This window comes from Gordionus sp. m RMFG-2023, chromosome 5 (assembly GCF_954871325.1).
Source record: "Gordionus sp. m RMFG-2023 chromosome 5, tfGorSpeb1-WG-v2, whole genome shotgun sequence".
NCBI lineage: Eukaryota > Metazoa > Nematomorpha > Gordioida > Chordodea > Parachordodidae > Gordionus > Gordionus sp. m RMFG-2023.
This window is the reverse complement of record NC_088779.1, coordinates 19,093,494-19,104,292: the sequence shown is the minus strand read 5'-3', so window position 1 is coordinate 19,104,292 and position 10,799 is coordinate 19,093,494. Positions and strand designations below refer to the sequence as shown.

Sequence of the window (10,799 nt, the reverse complement as noted above, 5' to 3'; positions counted from 1 at the left end):
CCTTATAACCACTTGAGTCGTTAATCCTTTGACTTCCTCATATTCAACCCACTTGGAAAATGCATCCACTACCAACATATACATCTTGTTATCAAAGTCGAAAAAGTCCAAGTGAATACGCTCCCATGGCTGAGTAGCTTTTGGCCATACACTTTCCCTATCTTTTCGAGGCATCGGAGCCCAAGAATTACATCTAACACAGGCTCGACTGATATTTTCAATGTCTTTGTTCATTCCCGGCCACCATACATACTCCCGTCCCCACTGTTTCATTCTCTCCATACCTTGATGTCCCGCATGAATCATTGCCATCACGGCCTCCCTTAATTTGAACGGTATAACACTCCGACTCCCTCGCACTAGACATTCATCTATAATTGCTAATTCCTTCTCTATATATTTGAACGTTTTGTCCCCATCTTGCCACGTTTTCCGTCCCTTGAGACACGCTTTGACTCGTCTCAATTCCCGATCCTTTAATGTTTCCCTTTTAATTGCCTCCCATGTCACTGGCCCACCCCTGGATATCCCAGCCATCGTTCTGATTAGTATTCGTTCCTCCTTCTCATCTTGTCCCTCCTGTTCCTTCCCCTCACAATCCTCTCCAGCTCCACATCGAGATAAAATGTCCGGTAGGTAGTTCTCTTTCCCTCTGCGATACCTCACTTGTACGTCAAAGCTACCCACGAGCAATAGCCACCTCTGCAACCTGGGCTACAGCATCAGCTCCTTGTTATCTTTCTTGAATAGATGCACAAGCGGCTTATGATCGGTGTAAATAACAAACCTGCGCCCAATTAAATACTCCCGACATTTCGTCAATTTAAAAATAACGGCGAGTGCTTCTTGCTCAATCACGGAATACCTAGTCTCTGCCTCTCTAAATATCCTTGAGAAAAATAACACCGGTCTTTCCAACCCATCAATACAATGTAATAAAGCCCCTCCTACCCCTTTATTCGACGCGTCTACCGCCACAAATACCTCCAATTCGCTGTTGAAGCACACTAATATAGGTTCCTTTCCAATTCTGCATTTCAGCTCTTTAAAGGCCACCTCTTGTTCTTCTGTCCATTCAAACTTTTCTCCTTTCCTTAGCAATTGATACCACGGCGCGGCTACCTGAGCAAATCCTTCCACAAAACGATGGTAATAATTGACCATTCCCAAAAAGGCCTGCACTTCTGCTTTATTATTTGGTCTCTTCATATTGCTAATTCCCGTCATGTTCTTATCCAAAGGTCTCACCTCCTTTCCTGTAATTTTGTGTCCTAGATACGTCACTTCCATGACCCCCAAAACGCTTTTCTCCGCACTGGCCCGCAATCCTTTTTCTTTTATTCTCCGAAATACCTCTTCCAATCTCTGTTCATGTTGTTCGGGAGTTCTTCCTGTCACTAGCACATCATCCATATAGTAGTAAACTCCTTCCAATCCTTGAAAAACCGCTGCCATAGTCCGCTGAAAAATAGGAGCTGATACACTAAGTCCAAAGGGCAATCTACAAAACGCAAACAACCCTTTTGGGGTCGTAATCGTTAATAACCTTCTCACCTCCGGTTTCACCCGCAACTGTAGGTACGCATTAGAGAAATCAATCTTTGAAAAATATACACTTCCCTTTAAACTGGCCAATATTTCTTCAATACGCGGCAATGGATATTTGACCTCCACGACCCATGGATTTAGCGTGACCCGGAAATCTGCACATAGACGGAGTTTTCCATTAGCTTTCTTCACTGGTACCAACGGGGTCACTCATTCACTGTACTCTATGGGACATACAATATCCTTCTTTACCCATTGTTCCAACTCCCTTTCTACTTCTCTCCGCCACTCAAAAGGTATCCTTCGCAACGCACAATACTTTGGAACGTAACCATCCTTTAACTTAATATCTACTTCATAATCTTTGAGACAACCTAAATCCTCATTAAAAATCACTTGATAATTTTGTACTAATCTTCGGGCTCCTTCTTGCACTTTGGCCATTCCCAATGCCTTTCCATCCTCATCATTTAGCAACGCCTCATCATTGTGCGACGTCCTAGCCTTCATCACCTCCCGATTTCCTTGAGTTTGAGTATTCCTCACTTCCCGATTTCCTTGAGTCTTAGCCCGATTTTCTTGTGTCCTAGCATTAATCACTTCCCGGCTTCCTTGGGGTTGAGCATTATTCACATCTCGATTTTCTTGGGTTTGCGCATTATTCACATCTCCATTTTCTTTAGGCATCCCTACGTCCCTTTTTCCCGTATCTCCTTCCTCCTCCCTTTCCTTAATATCACCATATTCCTTACCAGCTCCAACGTGCCCCGGGTAAATTTTCCTAGATTTATCTATATAATTGTTGTCTCTTATTTCTTCCCTAGAAGTCTTCCCCCTTATTTCTCTCTTATAATTCAACTCTCCTACTCTGCCCCTAACATCACTTCCCTATGTTGCGCCCCTTGAATTACTTCCCCTGGTTTCGCTCCTTAGATTGGCTTCTCTCGTTACGCTCCCTGAGTTATCCCCCTTGGTTTCGTTCCACGCATCTTCTCTTGCTACGCTCCTTGGGTTGTTCCCCTTTGTTTCGCTCCTTGGATCCTCTCTTGTTACGCTCCTTGGGTTGTTCCCCTTTGTTTCGCTCCTTGGATCCTCTCTTGTTACGCTCCTTGGGTTGTTCCCCTTTGTTTCGCTCCTTGGATCCTCTCTTGTTACGCTTCTTGGGTTGTTCCCCTTTGTTTCGCTCCTTGGATCCTCTCTTGTTACGCTTCTTGGGTTGTTCCCCTTTGTTTCGCTCCTTGGATCCTCTCTTGTTACGCTTCTTGGGTTGTTCCCCTTTGTTTCGCTCCTTGGATCCTCTCTTGTTACGCTTCTTGGGTTGTTCCCCTTTGTTTCGCTCCTTGGATCCTCTCTTGTTACGCTTCTTGGGTTGTTCCCCTTTGTTTCGCTCCTTGGATCCTCTCTTGTTACGCTTCTTGGGTTGTTCCCCTTTGTTTCGCTCCTGGGATCCTCTCTTGTTACGCTTCTTGGGTTGTTCCCCTTTGTTTCGCTCCTTGGATCCTCTCTTGTTACGCTTCTTGGGTTGTTCCCCTTTGTTTCGCTCCTGGGATCCTCTCTTGTTACGCTTCTTGGGTTGTTCCCCTTTGTTTCGCTCCTTGGATCCTCTCTTGTTACGCTTCTTGGGTTGTTCCCCTTTGTTTCGCTCCTTGGATCCTCTCTTGTTACGCTTCTTGGGTTGTTCCCCTTTGTTTCGCTCCTTGGATCCTCTCTTGTTACGCTTCTTGGGTTGTTCCCCTTTGTTTCGCTCCTTGGATCCTCTCTTGTTACGCTTCTTGGGTTGTTCCCCTTTGTTTCGCTCCTTGGATCCTCTCTTGTTACGCTTCTTGGGTTGTTCCCCTTTGTTTCGCTCCTTGGATCCTCTCTTGTTACGCTTCTTGGGTTGTTCCCCTTTGTTTCGCTCCTTGGATCCTCTCTTGTTACGCTCCTTGGGTTGTTCCCCTTTGTTTTGCTCCTTGGATCCTCTCTTGTTACGCTTCTTGGGTTGTTCCCCTTTGTTTCGCTCCTTGGATCCTCTCTTGTTACGCTCCTTGGGTTGTTCCCCTTTGTTTCGCTCCTTGGATCCTCTCTTGTTACGCTCCTTGGGTTGTTCCCCTTTGTTTCGCTCCTTGGATCCTCTCTTGTTACGCTTCTTGGGTTGTTCCCCTTTGTTTCGCTCCTTGGATCCTCTCTTGTTACGCTTCTTGGGTTGTTCCCCTTTGTTTCGCTCCTGGGATCCTCTCTTGTTACGCTTCTTGGGTTGTTCCCCTTTGTTTCGCTCCTTGGATCCTCTCTTGTTACGCTTCTTGGGTTGTTCCCCTTTGTTTCGCTCCTGGGATCCTCTCTTGTTACGCTTCTTGGGTTGTTCCCCTTTGTTTCGCTCCTTGGATCCTCTCTTGTTACGCTTCTTGGGTTGTTCCCCTTTGTTTCGCTCCTGGGATCCTCTCTTGTTACGCTTCTTGGGTTGTTCCCCTTTGTTTCGCTCCTGGGATCCTCTCTTGTTACGCTTCTTGGGTTGTTCCCCTTTGTTTCGCTCCTTGGATCCTCTCTTGTTACGCTTCTTGGGTTGTTCCCCTTTGTTTCGCTCCTGGGATCCTCTCTTGTTACGCTTCTTGGGTTGTTCCCCTTTGTTTCGCTCCTTGGATCCTCTCTTGTTACGCTTCTTGGGTTGTTCCCCTTTGTTTCGCTCCTGGGATCCTCTCTTGTTACGCTTCTTGGGTTGTTCCCCTTTGTTTCGCTCCTGGGATCCTCTCTTGTTACGCTTCTTGGGTTGTTCCCCTTTGTTTCGCTCCTTGGATCCTCTCTTGTTACGCTTCTTGGGTTGTTCCCCTTTGTTTCGCTCCTTGGATCCTCTCTTGTTACGCTTCTTGGGTTGTTCCCCTTTGTTTCGCTCCTTGGATCCTCTCTTGTTACGCTTCTTGGGTTGTTCCCCTTTGTTTCGCTCCTGGGATCCTCTCTTGTTACGCTTCTTGGGTTGTTCCCCTTTGTTTCGCTCCTGGGATCCTCTCTTGTTACGCTTCTTGGGTTGTTCCCCTTTGTTTCGCTCCTTGGATCCTCTCTTGTTACGCTTCTTGGGTTGTTCCCCTTTGTTTCGCTCCTTGGATCCTCTCTTGTTACGCTTCTTGGGTTGTTCCCCTTTGTTTCGCTCCTTGGATCCTCTCTTGTTACGCTTCTTGGGTTGTTCCCCTTTGTTTCGCTCCTTGGATCCTCTCTTGTTACGCTTCTTGGGTTGTTCCCCTTTGTTTCGCTCCTTGGATCCTCTCTTGTTACGCTTCTTGGGTTGTTCCCCTTTGTTTCGCTCCTTGGATCCTCTCTTGTTACGCTTCTTGGGTTGTTCCCCTTTGTTTCGCTCCTTGGATCCTCTCTTGTTACGCTTCTTGGGTTGTTCCCTTGTTTCGCTCCTTGATCCTCTCTGTTACGCTCCTTGGGTTGTTCCCCTTGTTTCGATCCTCTCTTGTTACGCTTCTTGGGTTGTTCCCCTTTGTTTCGCTCCTTGGATCCTCTCTTGTTACGCTCCTTGGGTTGTTCCCCTTTGTTTCGCTCCTTGGATCCTCTCTTGTTACGCTCCTTGGGTTGTTCCCCTTTGTTTCGCTCCTTGGATCCTCTCTTGTTACGCTTCTTGGGTTGTTCCCCTTTGTTTCGCTCCTTGGATCCTCTCTTGTTACGCTTCTTGGGTTGTTCCCCTTTGTTTCGCTCCTGGGATCCTCTCTTGTTACGCTTCTTGGGTTGTTCCCCTTTGTTTCGCTCCTTGGATCCTCTCTTGTTACGCTTCTTGGGTTGTTCCCCTTTGTTTCGCTCCTTGGATCCTCTCTTGTTACGCTTCTTGGGTTGTTCCCCTTTGTTTCGCTCCTTGGATCCTCTCTTGTTACGCTTCTTGGGTTGTTCCCCTTTGTTTCGCTCCTTGGATCCTCTCTTGTTACGCTTCTTGGGTTGTTCCCCTTTGTTTCGCTCCTTGGATCCTCTCTTGTTACGCTCCTTGGGTTGTTCCCCTTTGTTTCGCTCCTTGGAACCTCTCTTGTTACGCTTCTTGGGTTGTTCCCCTTTGTTTCGCTCCTTGGATCCTCTCTTGTTACGCTTCTTGGGTTGTTCCCCTTTGTTTCGCTCCTGGGATCCTCTCTTGTTACGCTTCTTGGGTTGTTCCCCTTTGTTTCGCTCCTGGGATCCTCTCTTGTTACGCTTCTTGGGTTGTTCCCCTTTGTTTCGCTCCTTGGATCCTCTCTTGTTACGCTTCTTGGGTTGTTCCCCTTTGTTTCGCTCCTGGGATCCTCTCTTGTTACGCTTCTTGGGTTGTTCCCCTTTGTTTCGCTCCTTGGATCCTCTCTTGTTACGCTTCTTGGGTTGTTCCCCTTTGTTTCGCTCCTGGGATCCTCTCTTGTTACGCTTCTTGGGTTGTTCCCCTTTGTTTCGCTCCTGGGATCCTCTCTTGTTACGCTTCTTGGGTTGTTCCCCTTTGTTTCGCTCCTTGGATCCTCTCTTGTTACGCTTCTTGGGTTGTTCCCCTTTGTTTCGCTCCTGGGATCCTCTCTTGTTACGCTTCTTGGGTTGTTCCCCTTTGTTTCGCTCCTTGGATCCTCTCTTGTTACGCTTCTTGGGTTGTTCCCCTTTGTTTCGCTCCTGGGATCCTCTCTTGTTACGCTTCTTGGGTTGTTCCCCTTTGTTTCGCTCCTGGGATCCTCTCTTGTTACGCTTCTTGGGTTGTTCCCCTTTGTTTCGCTCCTTGGATCCTCTCTTGTTACGCTTCTTGGGTTGTTCCCCTTTGTTTCGCTCCTTGGATCCTCTCTTGTTACGCTTCTTGGGTTGTTCCCCTTTGTTTCGCTCCTTGGATCCTCTCTTGTTACGCTTCTTGGGTTGTTCCCCTTTGTTTCGCTCCTTGGATCCTCTCTTGTTACGCTTCTTGGGTTGTTCCCCTTTGTTTCGCTCCTGGGATCCTCTCTTGTTACGCTTCTTGGGTTGTTCCCCTTTGTTTCGCTCCTGGGATCCTCTCTTGTTACGCTTCTTGGGTTGTTCCCCTTTGTTTCGCTCCTTGAATGGTCTCCTCTGGTGTCAGGCTTCAATACAGTCTCAACTCCCGACCTTCCATTATCACCCTCAAATGTCATAACTGCATACTCCTCACTAGTATTTGGTACAAATTCACCCCACCATGAAAATACCCCCCAAAAACCATACCAGGGACCAATCCTAGTGATCCAGTCCCACCCCAACACAGCTTCTATATTATGATTGATAATCCATAAATCTAATACTTCAACTCTTTCCCCCAATTTTGCTATTATCTCCACCCTACCCATTGCCGCCATCAGTGTCCCATCAAACTGTCTTATCCTTAACCCCTCATTCTCTATCATTTCCCCTGGCCAAATACTTTGATATCTATTATATCCAATTACTGAAATAGCTGCCCCCGTATCAAATAACATGGGAATAATTTTCCCCCCTAAATTAATCATTACTCTCGGGCAAGGATCATTAATTATCCCATCTTGCAACATATTTAAAACCCCCTCCCTATTAGTTATCTTCCGAAAAAATCTCTCCTCTGTTCTTCCTAACCGCCACGCCCCGATCCGTAATGTCGATTTTTCGCCATCATATAGTCACACATTCTCACAGTCCCTCGCCACATGTCCCGCCCCTCGACACCTAAAACACTCCATATCCATCTCCCCCGTTTCCTTGACATACGAACCCCTTCCACTTTCTCTCGCTTAATAGTCCTTACATTTGAAGCATTTGGACCCATCCCCCTCTCCGGAAAACCATTCTTATTACTGTAACTGCTTACATTACAATCCTCTTTATTATGTCCAAAGCGTCCACAACCCGCACATCTCAACCTTTCCTGTTTGCCAGGACAGTAAGGGGCTATATGACCAAATTTCCCACAACCAAAACACTTTGTATCACGACAATCTCTAAGCATATGACCTGGTTTACCACAATTATAACAATTCATTCCCCCTTTCCTTTGCGGCTCAAAACCCTGTCTTATTTCCATTCTCCTTCCCCTAGAGTACTCTTTTGGTTCTCTATAAGGTCTCAATGCCTGATTATCATTACAATCCTGCTTGTCAGTTATATATAAACTTCTGCTTATATCGCTATCCGTCCACCCCCTAATTAACTCCTGAACCGGCAACCATGTTACTCTGCCCATCATATCTTCCTCTCCATTATGCCCCTCAATGGTTAAAGTTTGTCCTTTGATTTTTACACTGCGACTTCTCTTCATTCTCCTGCCCCAAATTAAACTACAAATCCATATAATTAATATCACCAACGCCCCAAAAATATTATACTGAACCTCCCAATACTTAACAAATTTTAAGCTTTTCATCCGAACGTTATAAAAAATTTATTATTAATTTTAAAATGAAAATCTTGGTTATTTGTACAGTTAATAGATAAGATATTATTACTAACGTAAATAATCCAATAATGCACATATACATGCAACAATCTTAAACAAAATAATCAATATACCTATTATTGATAGGATGTTGTCTAAATTGCTCTCCGCGAATTTACCGTGTATTTTGATTTCTTTAACCCAAACTGATAGCTCTTTTGTGTAATTTATTTCTTCAAAAAATTTGGACAGCACTTCCGTACAATTATGATTTGTGAAAAATTTGGGCAGTACTTCCGTGTATTTAAGCTTCACGAATAATTTGGGCAGCACTTCCGTGTATTTAAACTTCGCGAATAATTTGGGCAGCACTTCCGTGTATTTAAACTTCGCGAATAATTTGGGCAGCACTTCGGTGTATTTAAACTTCGCGAATAATTTGTGATTTTCTATTCTTAAACTTCCGCCGCACGGGTAACCTAAATTCTCACCAAAGGATTTTATATTCTTAAACTTCCGCCGCACGGGTAACCTAAATTCTCACCAAAGGATTTTATATTCTTAAACTTCCGCCGCACGGGTAACCTAAATTCTCACCAAAGGATTTTATATTCTTAAACTTCCGCCGCACGGGTAACCTAAATTCTCACCAAAGGATTTTATATTCTTAAATTAAAAGTTTTTTACGATATGCTCGTCTTGGCCACCAATTTATCAAAAAGACTGACAAACTGAAAGTTTATAGGGGACCGGGGTTCGGAACGAAAACGATAAGCTTTATCTTATCAATTTAAATTTTTAATTTCTTTTTCTTTTGTACCTAACAAGATTAATCGAATCTTTTTCTCTTTTAAATATACTTTTCTCACAAGGAGAAAAACAAACTTTATTAAGTAATTAATTAATTTTTTTTTTAAACAAATTTGCTTTTCTCTTTTTTTTTTTAAAAAAGAAAAATCAACTAAATAAAAAAAAATATAAACCTCAATAATATTCAATAATATTTATTTTTCTTTTTCAAAAAAAATGAATCAAAGATAAAAAATCTATTATTTTTTTCTACACTATTTATATTATATTAAAAAAAATAAACATTATTTTTTCTAAAAAAAATAACATTGCAAAATAATATAAAAAAATAATAACTATTCCTATATAAATAAACGACGGCGAGACACTAAGATATTACAGAGATAACTATACTACTTATAAATAAACAATATATGCCTCGCGTCAACATCCCCCGATAGGACAAATAATTGTGAAATTTCTAAAAAATATTTATCAATGATGACATTTACAAAAAAACTTGGAGAAAATTTTACCAATTATATTCTAAGATTTGAAGCGCATTTTGCGGCAAATAATATTACTGTCGAAAATAATATATATCTATTAATCAAAAAAGCTGTGCCTATAAATGTTATGGATTTAAAATATTATATGTTACATTTAAAGGGGAAGGAAGCATGTTATATTTCCGCGATAGACCATGAAATTAATTTTCAAAAATATGAATAAAACAATAATAGTTTAATAATTGATAAAAAAACAGCATGAATACAAAAATGATAATAATGTCAATGAAATGGATAAAACTTTGAGTTCGGAAGTGAAATGGAGGCAGGTCACGAAAATAAAGAAGACACACGAGGACCAAAGTAGAAATAGATGAGACTCTCTCTATGGGGAGAGATGATATGAATATCGATTTCTCGGAATTATTATTTTAATTTTCTCTATTTTGCGATATTGAGAAAATAAAAATTTTAGTAAAATTTAACAAGAATAATGAAAGCTTAAATATTTTAAATATATAAATTAACCTTTGATCACTATATTTTGAACAAATCTAAGAGCGGATATAGTCACTACCTCCAAATCTGTTTGTCCGATTGGTGGGTTGAAATTTATACCTTTAAGGTACAAAAATGTATAAGAAATAGTTGAATATATGTCTTCCTTGATTTATCTGGAAGAAGAGCATATATAACTGGGATTATAACATTTTCATACATGGCGTGAATGGTATAGAGCTGACAATACAAGCTAGGGACTATGTAGAAAGTTCTGTCCGTATATATTGTCGAAGCAGATGTCATCAATTTTAGCATATTTATAGTCCCAGACATATCTTACTATTTTCACTAGGAATAAGAAATATTCTAGATTTAGTAGTTGTTGCATATGGTGGAGTTAAAAATATATCAATTGAATGAGGCAGTAAGCATTTCTATGAGAATATAAGTACTGGGGCTTGATGCTTGTCCACCACTCATATTATGATTAGGTTGGTGTATTGAATGATTAATAATAACTGTAGCATGTGAATGTGGTGAAGAATTTATTTGTGAAATGGTTGAGTGCAAATCATGAATATTTCCATGATCTCGATGATTAAAGAATGAAATATTTAAAGAATCTGTTATCAAATTATTTCATCCGAGTATTTTGCAAATTAGTAAAGAAAGAAAACTTAAAATTAATGCTGGATCTATGAGAAAATGTTAAAAATAAATACTAACTTTTTTAAGCAAAAGTATAAATAATGTCTGTATCTTTTGTCAAGAAATATTCTCTTGAAAATAAAGTATTTAGATATAAACATAAGCATCTTATTAAAAATGTCAAAAAGACACAGAGAAAGATACAAATGAAATGTAGATACAAGTATTCACAATAGGCCTAACTAGACTGACAAATTTATGGAAAAATTAAGCTTTTAAAATAAATTCAAAGATATAAAAATATATTTTATGTTAAATTTTTGAGCAAGTATGAAATAAAAAAATTAAATTCTTGATAACAAAGGTTTTATGGTATTTTTAATAAAATATTAATTGGTAACTTTATGGTTGTTAATTGTGTTCAATTTACATAATTTATTGTAATGTTAATTGAGTATTAATTTGAATATCTATTTAAA

The 10,799-nt window shown here is 41.2% G+C and overlaps 1 protein-coding gene across 1 annotated transcript; it reads right to left on the bottom strand.

Annotated features, from left to right (window-relative positions):
- Positions 1–1,758: 1,758 nt before the first annotated feature.
- Positions 1,759–7,016, bottom strand: LOC135930228 (trichohyalin-like). The gene is made up of 4 exons (XM_065467011.1): positions 6,678–7,016; positions 4,897–6,561; positions 2,534–4,837; positions 1,759–2,436 (listed from the first exon to the last, which is right to left on the bottom strand). The coding sequence occupies exons 1-4, from the start codon at positions 7,014–7,016 to the stop codon at positions 1,759–1,761; spliced, it is 4,986 nt and encodes a 1,661-aa protein (XP_065323083.1).
- Positions 7,017–10,799: the final 3,783 nt, after the last annotated feature.